Source organism: Hyla sarda, chromosome 7 (genome assembly GCF_029499605.1).
Source record: "Hyla sarda isolate aHylSar1 chromosome 7, aHylSar1.hap1, whole genome shotgun sequence".
In the NCBI taxonomy this organism is placed as follows: Eukaryota; Metazoa; Chordata; class Amphibia; order Anura; family Hylidae; genus Hyla; species Hyla sarda.
This window is the reverse complement of record NC_079195.1, coordinates 126,843,550-126,863,431: the sequence shown is the minus strand read 5'-3', so window position 1 is coordinate 126,863,431 and position 19,882 is coordinate 126,843,550. Positions and strand designations below refer to the sequence as shown.

The 19,882-nt window shown below is 40.7% G+C and overlaps 1 protein-coding gene across 1 annotated transcript in view; it reads left to right on the top strand.

The window, feature by feature from the left end:
• The window catches only part of CHST3 (carbohydrate sulfotransferase 3), a 120,026-nt gene extending 101,406 nt beyond the window's left edge, over nt 1-18,620 (top strand). Inside the window, exons 3-4 of the mRNA XM_056530708.1 lie at nt 11,681-11,933; nt 13,584-18,620. Coding sequence (XP_056386683.1) covers nt 11,797-11,933; nt 13,584-14,838 — 1,392 coding nt within the window. The 5' untranslated portion in view covers nt 11,681-11,796 and the 3' untranslated portion in view covers nt 14,839-18,620. The remainder of the gene's footprint in view (nt 1-11,680; nt 11,934-13,583) is intronic.
• The last annotated feature ends 1,262 nt before the right edge of the window (nt 18,621-19,882 follow it).

Below are 19,882 nucleotides of genomic sequence, written 5' to 3'. Positions count from 1 at the left end.
TGTCCACCACAGTCTACTGGGAGTGTCCTGCATTCCTGCTTATTACACCCTCACCAAGACTCGAATAGGACCTTAATAGCCATTGCAGCTGCCTAAATAAAATAGCCACAAGACCATGAAACCAGGCAAAAGCATCATGGAGTCATATAAAGTAGACCATCAAGAACATTACTATAATGTAGCCATATAAAGTGGACCATAAAGACCATCATGCCATAATAAGTGGAACATCAAGACCAGTTGTAGTGTTGAGCGAACCTTTCAAAAGTTTGACTCGAGTGGCTCGCTGAACTTTCCAAATAATTTTGGTTTGCAGTGAACAGGTTCTCCAAGGAACTGACATTGAAACAAGTCTCCAACATGTGTATAACACTTAGAGCAGTATAACACTGCTGGGATCAACTAGGAATGTATTTAAGTAGTTTTAACATGGTTTCAAGGCTAAGTTAATGTCAAAGTTACGGCGACATGCGGTAATCCATGATAACTAATAGCTTGTTTAAAAATACACTGGCCTACCAGATTTTGTATGCTTTTTAACAATAAAATAAAGCTGCAGAAAGTATCCCTTTATGTTGTCAGATGCCTGCAAGTGTTAAAATGCACACAGAGGTATTGGACAATGCAATGGCTTTTTCAAAGCGTTTCAAAAATTGTCCCTGTTTTGAAGTTGCAACAGGATTTGTGACAGTGTCTCAAAATAGTGAAGAAATTGCTTTTGAAAAAAATTATCAAAAATGTCTTCCTTTTTGGCGAGTTACATAGGTACCTAGTTAGTATGGTCGAAAAAAAGATATATGTCCATCAAGTTCAACCAAGGAATTTAAGGGAAGGGGTATGGTGGGATGAAGGGAAAGGGAAGTGATTATTTTTCTGCATAAGCAGTAATGCTATTTTATTCTAGGAATGTATCTAACCCTGTTTTAAAGCTTTCAACTGTTCCTGCTGTGACCAGTTCCTGAGTTAGACAGTTCCATAGATTCACAGTTCTTATGGTAAAGAAGGTGTGTCGCCCCTTGAGACCAAACCTTTTCTTCTCCAGATGGAGGGAGTGCCCCTCGTCCTTTGAGGGGGTTTAACCTGGAACAGTTTTTCCCCATTTTTTTTTTATATGGGCCATTTATATACTTATATACCTTGATCATATCCCCCCTTAAACGTGTCTTCTTAAGAGTAAAGAAATGTAGTTTTTTTTAATCTTTTCTCATAGCAAGGTGTTCCATGCCCCATATTAGTTTAGTCGCGCATCTCTGCACCCTTTCCAGCTCCACAACGTCCCTTTTATGAACTGGTGACCAAAACTGGACAGCATATTCCAGGTGGAGCCGTACTAATGCTTTATAAAGGGGTAATATTATGTCCCTACCGCTCAAGTCCATGCCTCTTTTGATACAGGACAAAATCCTTCTGGCCTTGGAAGCAGCAGCCTGACATTGCATGCTATTCTGTAGTGTGTGATCTATAAGTTCACCCAGATCCTTCTCCTCCAGTAACTATCCCAATTGAACCCCACCTAAAACATAGCATGCATGCAGGTTATTAGTACCCAGACGAATAACTTTACATTTATTCACAGTGAACCTCATTTGCCAAGCGGATGCCCAGACACTTAGTCTATCCAAGTCATCTTGTAACCTATACACATCCTCTATAGACTGTACTGTGCTACAAAGCTTGGTGTCATCTGCAAAGATAGAAACAGAGCTGTTAATACCATCCTCTATATCATTGATAAATAAATTAAACAACAGCGGTCCCAGTACTGAACCTTGGGGTACACCACTAATAACCGGGGACCAATCAGAGTACGAATCATTGACCACCACTCTCTGGGTAGGATCCTTAACCCCTTAACCTCCTGAGCGGTAATCCTGAGCGTGACTCGGGGTTAATTTTCCCTGCCAGGTTCGGTAACCCCGAGTCACGCTCAGGGTAGAATTGCAGAGTTGCCGGGCGGCCTGCATGATATATCGCAAAAGCAATGCGATATAGCGATGCGGCCCCCGGGAAAACATGCGATTATCTGCTCGGGTCGGCTCCCGTGGCGGGGGCCGGACAGAGCAGGTAAAGAAAAATACTAAAAGTCAGTGTTTCCCTACCAGGGGACCTCCAGCTGTTGCAAAACTACAACTCTCAGCATGCCCGAACAGCCAAAGGCTGTCCCGGCATGCTGGGAGTAGTAGTTTCACAACAGCTGGAAGCACCCTGTTAGAAAAACACTGAGCTACGTGTAAAAGGAAAAAAGAGTAAAATAAAAAATTCTGCTCACCTAGTCCCGGTCCCTGCAGATGCCGTTCCCCTCCGTGCGTTCCGGTCCCTGCTCTCTTCTTTATTCATCTTGCAGGACCTTTCTCTTTTCAGCCAATCACAGGCCACAGTGGTGTAAAGCCAGTGATTGGCTGAAGGGGAAAGGACTTGTTCTGCAGAAAATACACTAGGTTTGAAATCTGCCTGGCAAACCCAGTGTATTCTGCTGCAGGACAAGGTGAGAAAGGGGGATGAATGTGACAAAGGGGGGAATGTGACAGAGGGGGGGGGTGTGACAGAGGGGGGGAATGTGACGGGGGGGATGTGACAGAGGGGGGAATGTGACGGGGAATGTGACAGAGGGGCAGAGGGGGGAATGTGACAAGGGGGGGAGGGGAATGTGACATGAAGGGGGGGGTGTGACAAGGGGGGGAATAATGTGACAAGGGGGGGATGTGACAGGGGGGAGGGGAATGTAACATGAAGGGGGGAGAATGTAACAAGGGGGGGGGATGTGACAAGGGGGGGGAATGTGACAAGGGGGAATGTGACAAGGAGGGGGGAAGAATGTGACAAGGAGGGGGGAGAATGTGACAAGGGAGGGGGGGATGTGACAAGGGGGAGGAGAATGTGATATGGGGGGGGGAATGTGACGGGGGAGATGTGAAATGGGCGGGGGGAGATGTGAAATTCAATGCAAAAAATTGTACCGCTTTTGGTACAAATTTCCAGACAGAATCATACCACCAGGGAGGTTAAGGACCAAGGAAGTACCGGTACGCCCTGAGAATAGCGAATCGGGCCCTGCCTCTAACAACAGCTGGGACCCGTGGCTAATAGCGCGCGGCAGTGATCGCGGTGCCGCGCGCTATTAACCCTTTAGACGCGGTGTTCAAAGTTCACATAAATCAATAATAGAGTCCCAATGCCAAGTTCTAAAGTTATAACTACAAAGTTCCATTTTGCCTCTTTCCTGAGAAGAAAATAATCCTCTACATGATTTTAGGACAACTTCTATAACCTTAAAGGTAATTTATTTTAACCCCCCCCCCCCCCTATGCATATATAGCAATGGGTGTATTTCTATCATATATTATGTATTCAGTGTGCTCTTGCATGCAATAACACAGCATCATAGGTATATGCATGGATGCCCACTTTTTCATAGTATTTCTATAGAAAATATATCCCTTTCTTGGGAACGTCCTGTGATCAATTTTTTTTTATCATAAGTTATCATTGCACATTGTAGATACATTGTGTTTTTGTGAAAAACATTGAATAAAAAGAGAGCAACAGCAATACAGATACTTGAGTTTCTTTAGTGAAAGTACACACCAGCGGCACCATTGGACATTGATGGCCAACATATCACTATAAATGTTACAGAACATAAGAAGTGACATTTTGTACATGTGTGGTGAGATTTCTCCAGGAACTGCAGTTTCCTCACAAGGTCCAAAAACACGCTGTTAGGTTAATTGACTTCCTATGAAATGATCCCTAGTGTATATATGTAAGGAAGTGTAATTGTAAACTATTAAGGGGCAAAGATTCCTGTGGAAGAGGACATTTTCACAATGTCTCAGCACGTATTTGTGCTGTATAAATTAGCTATACGATTAATGTTCTCTGTAGGAGCCAATTGGTAAAGAGTCTGATCTTGTAACATGGCGGAACATAGACGTTGCGGATGATCTCAGAGGTTTTAATATGAAACATGAGTGTCCCCAATGATGATTAGAAATGAGAGTCATTAGGTTGAAGCCATTAATCAGTCAGTGGTTTCTTCATGCTATGGGTTCTTCATGTCATTTTGGGTTATTGGCAGTCTTTGAAGGCTAAGCTTGAGAAGCCAGAATCCTCAGCATTTCACAGAATGTTTTATCTTGGCAAGCAATCGTCATCGTTTCACAGAACATATGTTTCCAAGATGACCGCAATCCTAATGACTGAACATGCTTAAGCTTCTGTTTTCTTTACTGAACTGTCTTTTTAGTACATAGCAATGGTTGTATTTTATTAGGAAACACTGCATCTCCTACCATGATCTGTGACAATGTGGTGGAATGGGAATTGTACTCTAAACAGTTGATATTTGTTACATAGTTATCACTAAAGGCTGTCTTGAGTGACTGTTTATATTCCAGCTATTAGAGGGGGCCCCGTTGACATTATGTCTAATAAAGGAGAAAACTAGGTTAATTATTGGTGATTTGGCTATATAAACAATAGTATGACATCAAAGAAACAACGCTACTATTATCCATAAACTGGGTCTAAAAATGTTTGTAAGATTTTTACTCAGCTAATCTATAGATGCTATATGTGTGTTTATTTTATTAATAATATTTATAATAGTATATGGGTGACAGATGCAACTAGATGACATCCATGGCTAATACAGCATCCGTTTACGGAGATATTGTAAAAAGCTCATGATGTATACATTAAATGGATGACTGTAACAAATGCAACACAGTGGTGTCTGTTACATAGTTGCATAGTTAGTATGGTTGAAAAAAGACATACGTCCATCAAGTCCAACCAGGGAATTGAAGGGTAGGGGTGTGGCGCGATATTGGGGAAGGGATGGGATTTTATATTTCTTCATAAGCATTAATGTTATTTTGTTCCAGGAATGTATCTAACCCTGTTTTACCCCCTTAAGGACACATGACGTTCGCATACGTCTCCATTTCCGAGTCCTTAAGGACACATGACGTATGAGAACGTCATGTGCTTTCCTGGCCCCCCGCAGCCATCTGGAGCGGAGCCGGTGCCCGATGCCTGCTGAACGATTTCATGATGTCCCCCCATGTCGGCGATGGCCGCAGATCGCTGTACAATTCAGCCCAGCGATCTGCGACGGATTCCGGGTCAATCGGGTCTTCAGTCTCTGACGGCCCCGAACAGCCATAGCCAGTTTACCGGCCGACCAATCAGGGCACCTGCTGCGGGTGTCACTCCCGCAACCCACTCTGCCCCTCTTCCGGAGGACGTGAGCAGGTGCGGGACGTGGACCCCGGCAGCTGGGGACCCAGATCCACGGGGGCGCTGTTGGGATCAGGGCCCCAGGAGCGGCGGCAGCGAGGGACTGACCAGCAGCGTGGATCAGCAGTTGGGTGAGTGACAGCCTCCTGCTGTTGCTTAGCAACAGCTCCCAGCATGCAAAAAGGGCATGCTGGGTGCTGTAGTTATGCAACAGCAGGAGGCAGACCACCACAACTCCCAGCATTCCCTTATGGGCATGCTGGGATTTATAGTTTTGCAACAGCTGAAGGCACATTTTTTCTATGGAAAAGTGTACCTTCAGCTATTGTATAACTACAACTCCCAGCTTGCACAATCAGCTAAAGTGCATTCTGGGAGTTGTAGTGTTGCATCTGCTGGTTGCATAACTACAACTCCCAGCATGCCCGTTGGCTATCGGTGACTGCTGAGAGTTGTAGTTTTGCAACAGCTGAAGGCACACTGGTTGTGAAACACAGAGTTTTTTTTTTTTTACTTAACCGGTGTGCCTCCAGCTGTTGCAAACTACAACTCCCAGCATGCAACGGACATGATGGGAGTTGTAGGTTTGCAACAGCTGGAGGCACACTGGTTGTGAAACACTGAGTTAAGTAGCAAACCAGTGTGTCTCCAGCTGTTGCATAACTACAATCCCCAGCATTCCCAGCCAAAGTAGTATGCATCCAGCTGTTGCAAAACTACAACTCCAAGCATGCACTGATAGACCGTACATGCTGGGAGTTGTAGTTTTGCAACAGCTGGATGTCCCCCCCCCCCCCCCAATGTGAATGTACAGGGTACACTCACATGGGTGGAGGTTTACAGTAAGTATCCAGCTGCAAGTTTGAGCTGCGGCAAATTTTCTGCCGCAGCTCAAACTGCCAGCGAGAAACTACTGTGAACCCCCGCCCATGCAACTGTACCCTAAAAACACTACACTACACAACACTAACACAAAATAAAATAAAAAGTAAAAAACACTACATATACACATATCCCTACACAGCCCTCCTCCCCTCCCCAATAAAAATGACAAACGTCTGGTACGCCACTGTTTCCAAAACGGAGCCTCCAGCTGTTGCAAAACAACTACTCCCAGTATTGCCGGACAGCCACTGACTGTCCAGGCATGCTGGGAGTTTGACAACAGCTGGAGGCACCCTGTTTGGGAATCACTGGCGTAGAATACCTCTATGTCCACCCCTATGCAAGTCCCTAATTTAGGCCTCAAATGCGCATAGCGCTCTCACTTTGGAGCCCTGTCGTCTTTCAAGGCAACAGTTTAGGGTCACATATGGGGTATCGCCGTACTCGGGAGAAATTGTGTTACAAATTTTGGGGGGTATTTTCTGCTATTACCCTTTTTAAAATGTAAAATATTTTGGAAAATGTTTTACATATGCAAAAGTCGTGAAAAACCTGTGGGGTATTAAGGTTCACTTTACCCCTTGTTACGTTCCCCGAGGGGTCTAGTTTCCAAAATGGTATGCCATGTGTTTTTTTTTTTTTGCTGTTCTGGCACCATAGGGGCTTCCTAAATGCGGCATGCCCCCAGAGCTAAATTTGTTTTCAAAAAGCCAAATGTGACTACTCCTCTTCTGAGACCTGTAGTGCGCCAGCAGAGCACTTTTCACACCCATATGGCGTGTTTTCCGAATCGGGAGAAAGTGGGCTTCAAATTTTGGGGGGTATTTTCTGCTATTACCCTTTTTAAAAATGTAACATTTTTGGGAAACCAAGCATTTTTTAAATTATTTTTTACATATGCAAAAGTCGTGAATCACCTGTGGGGTATTAAGGTTCACGTTACCCCTTATTATGTTCCCCGAGGGGTCTAGTTTCCAAAATGGTATGCCATGTGTTTTTTTTTTTTTGCGGTTCTGGCACCATAGGGGCTTCCTAAAGGTGACATGCCCCCCAAAAACCATTTGTGGCTCCTTTCCTTCTGAGCCCTCTACTGCGCCCGCATAACACTTTACATAGACATATGAGGTATGCGCTTACTCGAGAGAAATTGGGTTTCAAATACCAGTAAACATTTTCTCCTTTTTACCCCTTGCAAAAATTAAAAAAATTGGGTCTACAAGAACATGCGAGTGTAAAAAATGAAGATTTTGAATTTTCTCCTTCACTTTGCTGCTATTCCTGTGAAACACCTAAAGGGTTAAAACACTTACTGAATGTCATTTTGAATACTTTGGAGGGTGCAGTTTTTATAATGGGGTCATTTATGGGATATTTCTAATATGAAGACCCTTCAAATCCACTTCAAACCTGAACTGGTCCCTGAAAAATAGAGAGTTTGAAAATGTTGTGAAAAATTTGAAAATTGCTGCTGAACTTTGAAGCCCTCTGGTGTCTTCCAAAAGTAACAACTCATAAATTTTATGATGCAAAGATAAAGTAGACATATTGTATTTGTGAATAAAAAAAAAAAAATTGGGAATATCCATTTTTCTTACAAGCAGAGAGCTTCACAGTTAGAAAAATGCTAAATTTTCAATTTTTTCATAAAATTTTGGAATTTTTCACCAAGAAAGGATGCAAGTTACCACAAAAAATTACCACTATATTAAAGTAGAATATGTCACGAAAAAACTATCTCGGAATCAGAATGATATGTAAAAGCATTCCAGAGTTATTAATGTTTAAAGTGACAGGGGTCAGATGTTCAAAAAAAGCTCTGGTCCTAAGGTGTAAAATGGCTGGGTCCTTAAGGGGTTAAAGCTGTTAATTTTTCCTGCTGTGACCAGTTCCTGAGGCAGACTGTTCCATAAGTTCACAGTTCTTATGGTAAAGAAGGTGTGTCGCCCCTTGAGACTAAACCTTTTCTTTTCCAGACGGAGGGAGTGCCCCCGCGTACTTTGGGGGGGGGGTTTGACCTGGAACAGTTTTTCTCCATATTTTTGTATGGGCCATTAATATACTTATATACATTTATCATATCCCCCCTTAAACGTCTCTTCTCAAGACTAAACAATTGTAACTCCTTTAATCGCTCCTCATAACTAAGATGTTCCATGCCCCATATTAGTTTAGTCGCGCGTCCCTGCACCCTTTCCAGCTCCACAGTGTCCCTTTTAAGGACTGGTGCCCAAAACTGAACTGTTATCCATAGACTGTTATGGTATCCTGTATATGGAATAGTGTTTTCTTCTACGCTACTCCATAGTTTATTCAATGCATTATACTGATGTATACCAGCCCATTGGAGGCAAAACGACACTTTTTTTTGCCTGTGTTAGCACTCTAGACAAGTTTGTACATTATGAGCTTGCCTGGTGTTTGCACGAAGATGGAAAGGGGCATGAAAAACAAACTAAACAGCCCAAACATGTTTCAAACGGAAGAAAAATACTCATTATTCCTGTAAAAACAACATTTTTGAGCCATAGCCTTAAAGTTAAAGCAGACTTAAAATGACCCTGAATTTTCCAGTGTTGGCCAAGAATGTCTGACTAGGAGGCTAAGCGTGCCTTCAACATACTCTTGGGGATTTTGTGCTACACAAGGAGGAAATGTGACAGGACTTTTTAAATATGCTTGCAGCTGTTGTTTACTTGCAAGATACTTTTTTCCCCTGTTTCTATGACCAATTTTTGGTGACAGATAAAGAGACAAAAAGCATATGTTGCTATTTTTTCACATTTAATTAGAGACTGTATTACTGGAATATGTCAACTTTTTGTTGTCTTTTGTCTGATGACATTTACATTGTGCTTTTATTGTTAGCTTTCTTGCCTTTTAAAATCATGATGGGTACATTGACAACAGAGCAAAATACATAAGTTGAAGTTATATTTATGAAAGCTGATAAAGCAAGACATTTTTTTTGTAATAATATTCTTCACCTTAACATGTTCATAGACATTAGATGCCAACAGCTTTGATCTTTTTTTTTTTTTTACTATACTGCACAAGAGTTTTTATTTTTTTATTTTTTACAAGATGATAGGATGAGAGACATGTCAAAAGTTTCTGGGGTCTGAATATTCAGACCTGATTGATCACCAAAACAGGCCGGGCTGAGTACAACATGCAGGAAGAGAAGCGCTCAGCTGTAGCTCCCCCCCCCCCCTTTCTAGTGATTGATAATGTTTAATTTCTATCACAGAGGCACTGTAAAACACATTCTGATAGGTTCGCTCACCAATTGCAGCTAATTGCTGGGAGTCTCAGTAGCAAGATACCATGTGATCATCCTAACATATAGGGGGATGTTTAAAAAAAAATGATGAGTGATCATGAGTGATGAGTCTTATTGGTTGGGGTCTGACCACTGATCACGAGGATGCCTCCCTGGTTGAATGGAGTAGAAGTTGGACATTATGGCATCATTTAATTTTATGGGTCTGTACAGGCATTTCATATATTTCTCCATACGTTGTCTGAAATCACCTTAAAAATTGATGTCATGGTGTTTGGATGTGATAATGGTCTTGTGTAATTAAAATTCTTAGTGTAAACTTGAAAACTCCTTGTTGATTTTGTTGCTTTGAATTGTGGTAAATAAAATGTTGTGCTCTGAGGCTATAGAGACTTCTGTAGATGTCATTATATTTCTGTGCACATACAGTAGGGTAATCGTGTGTGGCTGTATTATAATAGGATCCATATGTTTGTTGTCTTTCCAGGAAAATGTTGATGGGATAATTTAGAATGTACTTTTTCTCCCATTCAGTGCATAAATCAGGAAAAGACACTAAACACGTGTTGAGTAAATAATCCATTGGTTCCTTCTCATAAATTGACAAATGACTTTAAAACCAACGCAGTCACATGTCACTTAGCTGAATTATACCTGCAATTTCAGGTAGCCTTGCAGTTTAAGCTGTCATGTGTGTACTTAAAGGGGGACATGTATTATTATTTGTGTATGGTAGAAGCATTTTACCCCTTTTCCCGAATTCTAAATTATGTGCAGAAGCACTAAATTTATCAATCAAGTGCAATGAGCTTCATAAATTGCGGGTAAATATAGTAATCTCCTAAATCCACTCTTTGGAAAATAGAATCAATGATTTAGAGCATCTTGCTACGTTAAGTCCAAGATGGCTTATATTTGCGCAAAAAAACAGCTCTTGCGGCAAAATTTTTGGTGTAAAAAAAAGTACGCAGTTAATAAATCCATGTGTACTATAGATGTCACTCCAAGGTACCCTGATTCAGCCACATCTGGAGGACATGATCTACCAAAACGTGCGCAAAAAAATTGCGCAAAAAAAGGGCTTGCGCAAAATTTTGCGCAAAAAAATACACACAAAACTACACACACTAGAGTAAAGAGTGGAGAAAGAAGCATTTTTAGATAGATCACAAAGTTCCTTATATTCCCTTGTACTATTGATTTACACCATTTGTTAAAATAACAGTAATCATTTAAAGGGGTACTCCGGCCCCAAGACATCTTATCCCCTATCCAAAGGATAGGGGATAAGATGTCTGATGGTGGGGGTCCCGCCGCTGGGGACCCCCGCTATCTAGCATGCGGCACCCACCTGTAAGCACTGAGGGAAGTGCTGGAGGCTCCAAGTGGTATTTATGTTCCAAATGAACTCTGAATAAATCGTTGCAGCAGGATCCTCAGGGGTGTGCTCCGTTTCTTTTCTCCCTACTGTTGTCTTTGCATTTGTATACTCATGTACGTAAAGCACTCCCCACCTTCCTGGTCTGCTAAGAACTCATACCCCATTTCAGACACCTAAGGCGACAGGAGGTCACTTACTTTTAATTCTATTTTATGCATCATATAATAAATTGTCTTTATCTGGATCCTACTTCCTCTCATCTTTTCCTTCTCCTAATGTAGCTTTGAGGACTGGTTTACTTTATTTTCATTACCTCCATTTCAGACACCTGTCAGCTTTGTTCTACTATATTTCAGCCAGCAGTGCCCGATCCTACCTACTTGTTGGCAAAAAGTATATTGTACTTAATGTAAAATGTTTAAAGGTATGTTCACACAGGTGGGTTTACTGTGAGTTTTCCACTGCAGGTTGGAGCTATTGATTTTCCACGACAGAATTGCCATAAAGGAAAATCTGCAGCGGAAAGTCTGCAACAAGTAACTTGCACATGTGAACATATCCTATGATACTCTAAAATGTTTAAACTCTCTAATCCATGGATTCAGGTACCACAAAACTTTTCTTTATATCACCATTCAGCATGTTACTATATATACTGCACATGTCCATATTGGCCAATAAACTTGCATAGTAAACGTTCTCTCCGCAATTATGATTAATGCATCTCACATAATTACAAAAGGATATAGAGACATGCAATAGAGTTGTTGTTGACATGCAGGGTGATTTATAGCTAAATTCCTATATATTATTGGAAATAAATAAAATGGGTAGGTGGATTTTGAACTTAAAATTGTAATATTGTTAATAATATTACTTTTTTTCCTTTGTAGAAAAACAGTTGAAGATGCTAAGATTCTGGAAACATGACTTTGTCCTAATACCTGGAGAAGAGAGAAATTCTCATACCAAAAAATAAGAAAGTGATGTTCCATTGGAAACCTCTGCCATGGATAAGTTGCAGTGCATTGCCATAGACCTCAGAGATGTGCTGAGGACAATCAGGCTGAAAGCTAAATATGGTCTCTTCATAGTCTTAGTGGTGGTTCTGGTCATCATTGAGAAGGAAAACAAGATCATCTCAAAGTAAGAGATTGGGAAAAAGTTTAGGTAATGGACATGATGAGTCAAGACATGGGCTTTGTCTGATATGGTCCATTCATTTTTTAGCCTCATTTGTTATTCTAAACTATTCGTTAGTCTGGAGTAGAATTATTGTTTTTGACTGTTATAGCATTTGTAACTGTGTTCTTTTGTTAAAGTTACAATGGGAGAAATTTATCAAAACCTGTGCCGAGGAAAAGTGAAGCAGTTGCCCATAGCAACCAGTCATATTACTTCTTAAGTTATAAGAAAAGCCTCTAAACAATAAAAGAAGCAATTTGATTAGTTGCTATGGGCAACTGCTTCACTTTTTGATCTGTGCAGGTTTTGATAACTCTCCCCCAACTCCTCTCTGTCACAAGATCTGTTCCACCTCTTACTAAAACAAATAACACTGTAAGGCATGGTCCACACCGCAGAAAATGTGTGCCAGGAAAACATGGGTGGACATTTCACACTTTGCATGATCCAGTGGGCACTAGGACCCCTTGGATCGGGATTTCTGCAGCAGATGTGATTCTGCTGGCAAATTCCACTGTGTGCACAGTGCAGCACAACCAATTGAAATGTGCAGTGGAATGTCCATGCTCAATATTCCGGCGTGATTCCGCATGGACATTCTGCCGTGTGAACATATCCTAAGACTGTTTTTAGGTGCAAATTATGACAAAATTCTAGATACTTGCACACCTATATCTTTAACATTAATATGCTCTATCTAGTTCTTTGGAAAAGTGATTGTCTGTGCACACAATGGGGGACATGTATCATTATTTGTGTATGGTAGAAGCATTTTACCCCTTTTCCCGAATTCTAAATTATGTGCAGAAGCGCTAAATTTATCAATCAAGTGCAATGAGCTTCATAAATTGCGGGTAAATATAGTAATCTCCTAAATCCACTCTTTGGAAAATAGAATCAATGATTTAGAGCATCTTGCTACGTTAATTCCAAGATGGTTTATATTTGCGCAAAAAAAACAGCTCTTGCGGCAAAATTTTTGGTGTAAAAAAAAAGTACGCAGTTAATAAATCCATGTGTACTATAGAGGTCACTCCAAGGTACCCTGATTCAGCCACATCTGGAGGACATGCTCTACCAAAACGTGCGCAAAAAAATTGCGCAAAAAAAGGGCTTGCGCAAAATTTTGCACAAAAAAATATACACAAAACAGGGATAAAATCTTTGATACATGTCCCCCAATATGTAAAAAAAACTGACATATTTTTCAAGTTGTGTAAATACTGTAAGTGACATGTCTTACTTTCTTCTTGCACAAGCCTTACTAGGAAACTATAATCCAACTATCCAAGGAGATCCAGCTGTTGACTAGTTTCAACTCCCATTAGCATTTATAATTTGATAATTGTCTGAATAGAGAAATGGTTCATGCTGTTCTCATAAGCCTTTTTGTAGGCAAACCATGCCAAATTAAGTCACATCAAATATCTATACTGCATTTATACAAAGGGCAGTTACAAGAAAATGTTTAAAAATATGTTCTTGTAGTAGACATTTTCTGGGGAAATCCATTTGGTTCCTACATGTTTTGGATATTTTTCAGAAACATTGGAATTTGACTATTACTAACATGTTCTCTTAATAATTGCTGTTTGTTTGTTTGCTTTACAGAGTTTCGGACAAACTTATCCTGAAGCAAATGCCACAGAACATATTTGAGATCAACAGTACAGACTCCAATGTTGTCTACGCAGAAAATGGTTCATTGCTATCGCTTAGTGAGCTGGACTCTGCTTTTTCTCAGTTTAGGAAACAACTAGTTAATGTCACCCTACAACTTGGTGGGACTGACCCATTTCTTACAGACCTTCCTAAAATGCCTCGTAGGCATATACTGCTGATGGCCACGACACGCACAGGCTCCTCTTTTATAGGCGAGTTCTTTAACCAACAGGGAAATATCTTTTATTTGTTTGAACCCCTATGGCACATTGAAAGAACGGTGTCTTTTGAATCTATTGGCGCAAATGCAGTTGGTTCAGCAATTGTTTACAGAGATGTTCTCCAGCAACTTCTCCTCTGTGATCTACATATCTTGGAGAACTTCATTTCACCACCTCCTGAAAACCACCTCACAAGGTTCTTATTCCGTAGAGGGTCTAGTAAGTCTTTATGTGAAGACCCAGTGTGTACTCCATTTGTCAAAAAAGCTTTTGAAAAGTATCACTGCAAAAATCGCCGATGTGGTCCTCTTAATATGACCTTAGCAATGGAAGCATGTTTAAGAAAAGAACATGTGGCTGTTAAAGCAGTACGAATCCGGCAGCTGGAGTTTCTACGTACTCTTGTGGAAGATCCACGACTTGATATGAGGATAATACAGTTAGTACGTGACCCAAGGGCTGTACTGGCCTCTCGCATGGTAGCATTCTCTGGAAAATATGAATCATGGAAAAGATGGGCCCTAGAAGGGGCAGCTCCTATACATGAGGATGAAGTCCAAAAACTAAGGGGGAACTGTGAGAGCATCCGTTTGTCTGCAGAACTGGGATTGAGGCAACCAAACTGGCTTAAAGGTCGCTACATGCTTATACGATATGAAGACATTGCTAGATTTCCTCTTGAAAAGGCCAAAGAAATGTATAAGTTTGCTGGGATAACACTTACACCACAGGTGAAAGAGTGGATTATGAAGAACACTCAAGCTTCCCAAGACAGTAATGGTATCTATTCTACACAAAAGAACTCTTCAGAACAGTTTGAGAAGTGGAGATTCAGCATACCATTTAAACTAGCCCAGGTAGTTCAGGATGTGTGTGAACCAGCAATGAAACTTTTTGGCTACAAGCTGGCTAATGACTTAGAGACACTTACAAATCGATCCATCAGTTTGCTAGAAGATAAGGTAAATTTTTGGGTGACGTAGTGTTTTGCTATTTAAATTATTTATATCTTGGGTTAAGAACTGCCATTGAACTTTGTGCTTATAAGAGGGGAGGCACATGGAAGAGGGCCAATTTGCACCTGCTGAGCCACAATGCGCCATCTTTTAAGCCTGTGTGCATTTCTCCGTATAGCACTTTCTTACTGAAATGTCCGGGGAAGAAGCTGAAGATGCCGATTATCCAGATTGGCTTTTAAAGTAGATAATTCCTACTGATGTACAGAAACTGCTGACTTTTTCAGGTACTACAAGAATCTATGCCTGGAAGTAGTATTTTTCTCTCCACAGCACAAGCTGTTTTCTGAAGCCACGTCGAGGATTTTCTGCACTACAAGGCATCCAAAGAGTTCAAAGACTCTGCAAAAACGTCGAATTGCTTAGAAGAATATGCAGCACATAAATTATGAAATCACACGTCCAGAGGATGAAAGCTTTACCATTTTGTGGGGCAAACAACCTTTGTGAATGGTTATTTTCTTAAATGATAGGTTTATAATTTAGTGGACTGTTTTACAAGTATTGGTGCCAGTCAGAGCAGATGTTTGCTTTACGACACTCAGAATATGAGAGACGTTCTATTGCAAAAAGATAATGTATTTATGATATACATGGGCACTCCAAGTCCTTATCATTTCACACAATGATTTCCAGCTTTACCAAGTGTCTTTTTTTTTTTTTTTTTTCTTTTCAACACAGTCGTCTGTGGCTTTGCATGTCAAATGAAATACTTCATACCGGAGGAAGCTAGTTTTGTTTTTTTTTCCTTTCGGCTTTGAGGTTGCACCACCTGTTTCTCACTCTGGCTTGTTCTAACACTCCATAAAGTGTGAGGAGACATCTCACCTGTCTTCTCCTTTCATTGAGGTTGGTAATGAGATAATAAATGCTTTTCAATAGGACTGCATAGTACTCAGAGCAACGTAGTGGGCAGCTGGTTTTGTCCAAACATTTATTATTAGTTTAATGTAGCAGTTAGACTATAATTTAAGATCAATATGAAGGAGCTTTTTTTTAGTCCAGACATATTAAGGCTTTCTCACTGGTATACAGCACAACTAGTATACAGTAGCCAATAGACTCACCCTGGGAACCAATTCCAGTATTCAGCAGGTTTTTTTTTTTAGATACTTCTCCCTTCTCCCCATGATCTATTGCACAATGTTCCTTAATTAAATTATGATTACACCAAAAAACTGGACTCTCATGTTTGGTTGAATATGGCAAATTCACAATCTCATATCATTTTAAGGTTTTCCTGGGGTCCTGTGATTATTTGGCACTCAGTGCTGGATACCAAGTGAATCCATTCTTTGGACTAGTCCTAATGTACTAAAAATGTGAATCTGCAGTTTCATCCAATACGCCACAATTATTTTATTATATTAGAAAAGCTATTTAACGATAGGGAAACCATCAGTAATGATGATCTGGGATCGTGTCATCTATGGTGCCTTGAATAGGTATACTTGGGCTTCACTGTAAATTAGAATCAGATTATTTATACCATTTTAGGAGTTTCAGGTCTCTGAAAGAAACCATCTTTGTTATGAGATTGTGTTGGTTAAAAGTGCACTTTATGTAAAAAGTTCATCACCTGTACATATGTAATTACCAGCATGTAGGAACATGTACTGCTCTAGGATTTACCAAGTAAACATCTAATTATAAAGTTTTTTTTTATTCCTTTAACATGGCAGAAGAATGATCAGACATGACAATAATTTGTAAAGAGCAGGTGTATTGTATAAAGATGTTATGTCATAATTCTTTTTCATGCTGTCCTGTGATAATGTATTGTTGCCTTCATTTAAATTCCTTAGAGCTTAAGGTCATGTCAAGATGTGAAAGAAAATATCTGCCATTGATTTACTACAAATGTGTTACAGTAGAATCTCCCAATAGCGGACACTCATGGGGGATAAAAAAGTGTCCACTATTGAGAGATGTCTGAATACTGTACTGTACTCACTTCTCTGTGTAATTACCTATAAAACATGATAAAAAGCAATATTACAGGACAATCAACCAGTGCTGTTTAATCGCCCTTATCCCATAATTTCATCCACCGTTTATACCCTGTTCCACCTTATGCCTTGTACCCTCTGTGTAAATTCATCACCCCTCTTTATGAAGTGGCAAAGGGGGATAAAGGGGGAATTAAATAGCACAGGGGAAATCAAGAGAAAATTATGTGGCACAGGGGGTAAAAAGGGGAAGGGATGATTTGACACAGGGGGAATAAAGTGGCACGGGGGGGGGGGATCAGGAAAGGAGGGGAGTGAATGATGTGGCCGACGGATGTACAGGAGCATGGGACCACTGAGGTCTTCTGCTTCTGTGCTGCGGCTGCTGCAGAGGGCTGCAGTGGGGGCCTGGGCCTCTTACTGGGGTATTGGCTGTACCCCCTGATGGCGACCTTGTGTTTGATAGTACATAAGCCTGGTTGTCCCCTATTGGGAGTGTTTTGTCCCCTATTGGGAGTGTTTTGTTCCCTATTTTCCCCTATTGGGTGTGTCCACGTCCATTATTGGGAATGTCCCCTATTCGGAGGGTGCAAATACATTAAGTCTTATGGAACTCTGCCGGGAAATTAAAAACTGTCCACTACTGGGAGGCGTCCCCTATTGGGAGGTGTCCACTAAGGGAAATTTCACTGTATGTGCATTTGTGTGCTTCAACATTTGGGCAGCGTTGGGGTTCAGTGGTTAGCATTGTTGCCCTGCAGCATCGGAGTCCTGGGTTCAAATCCTACCACGGCAATAGCTGAAAAGAGCTTTAATAGTGTAGTGTAGTGTAGTGTATAATAGCTTTTATAGTGTATCCTCCAAAACGGAATTTAGATCGTACTTCCATTGAAGATAGAGACCAATGCAATAATTGGACAGTTTTCAGTGTTATGGAATATGTTGGGGCTATATATATATATAATATAAAAGGCCTATGACTAAGAGGCAACTGCATGCCATGCCATCCCAGTGGACCACCAATGATCACACAGGAACTTACACAGAGATGTGGCAGTGCAAGAGTGATGAGGATGTTTAAAGGTAAGTATTAGGAGGTTCATTATTTTATTTATTTACATTTTACAATTGTAATATTATGGGAGACAAAACCTTAATGATTTGATTATTTTACTACTGGCCATATTGTTCAAATACGCTGCCTGCATATTGCTGATATACTAGACCACCAGTGAAATGTAACCCAATCCATTATAAGTAATTAGACAATTACACATTTATGAGATGCGTGCACATAATACTTCTCTTTAGGTTGCATGTATTTTACACTGACAGCATTTACCGTGTTATAAAGATCAAATGGATAGTTTGAAAAGTGGCATATGGTATGCAGACATATAATAGCTACAATATGAATGTTTACTGTTAAAATAGAAAGGCCTTTGGTGTTTAGGGAATAAGCTACTTTTTGATACTGCCTATACACCCTGCTGAGCCATAGACTACAAATAAAAAGTATGTTTCTTAAAGATTTAAGCATTCTAGATGTGGTTACATTTCCCTGCCTTCTACTTATTGGAAAATAATCAATGTTTCTTCCTTTAATATCCAATTGTATGTAAAATATGCAGACAGCAACACTATTTTGATATTAAAACCAGTAGACTAAAGTATAAGTGTGGTGCCCTATACATTTTTGGAAGTTTTGGTAAGATTTGGCACATATTTTAAAGGGGTACTCCGCTGCTCAGCGTTTGGAACAAACTGTTCCGAATGCTGGAGCTGGCGCCAGGAGCTCGTGACGCCATAACCCCACCCACTCATGGCATCACGCCCCGCCCCCTCAATGCATGTCTATGGGAGGGGGCGTGACAGCCGTCACGCCCCCTCCCATAGACTTGCATTGAGGGGGCGGGTGTGACGTCATGAGGGGGCGAGCCTTGGAGGTCATGAGCTCCCGGCGCCGGCTCCAGCATTCGGAACAGTTTGTTCCAAACACTGAGCAGCGGAGTACTCTTTAAGTTACCCACCGGGTAACTGCTTGTAAAATAAAATACGAGCAGAAGAAAATTCAAAAATGTCAATAGTTTTTCTCACATACTGGTAATGGAACAGTATTAAAATAAATACATTTTTCATCACTTAAAGGTTGCTTCCTCCATCTGCAACCTAAATAGGTTTACAGACTGTACAGTTTCATAGAACTGAAGCTGTAATGATACATTCTGTCCAATAAATGACCCTTTATGTTATTTCCCAGTAAAGCCTTATTGAGGTCATTTCTGGCAGTAAGCAGGCCTCTGATTCAGAGAACTGTATATACATTGCTTGGTTCAGATTCACACTTCACTACCTGCCATAAATTACTAGCAAGATGGGTTTTGCTACTTTTGGCTCTTTATTGCTCTATAATGCCATCTGTGTACTCCTGACACCAAGACGTCCCTTAAGACCTCTGCAACTCTGAATAAGGACAAGGTAGCATAGCACTGGTCTGTTTGTAGGAATTGCTGAGTACTAAGGTGCAAAGCTTACATTTTTATTTTCATTCACTGTGTTCTCAAAATCACACTGTTATAGGAAATCTACAGCATTCATAAGACAGGTATAGTACTCTATACATTAAATGTATGCCCTGTCCTCAAAAGCCCCAGACTTCCAGGTACAGCTGGATTTACGAAAACTTAGGCTTGTGTCAGACTGGAAAGATTCAGCGTGACATTTGTAAGGCATTACTTTACTTTCTCTAACATTGACACCTAGTAATGAAAATTGTTCCAGAAACTGGGCTCAAACACTCCACAAACATTAGTTCTTAACTACCATTCATTGCTATGTGTCAATTATCAGGTATAAGCCCGGAGCAGAAACACCTTTCTGGCTGTAGGTTATCTGTATCCTGTGTTAGGGCCTAAAACAAATATTTGGGGATCTGTTTTGGATCGTATGACCCTTGCTATTGAAATTACTGTATTTTTCGCCATATAAGAAGCACATTTTCTTCCCCAAAAGTCATATACGGCAAATACACATTAAAACCGACGGTCCCTGCGACCATCAAC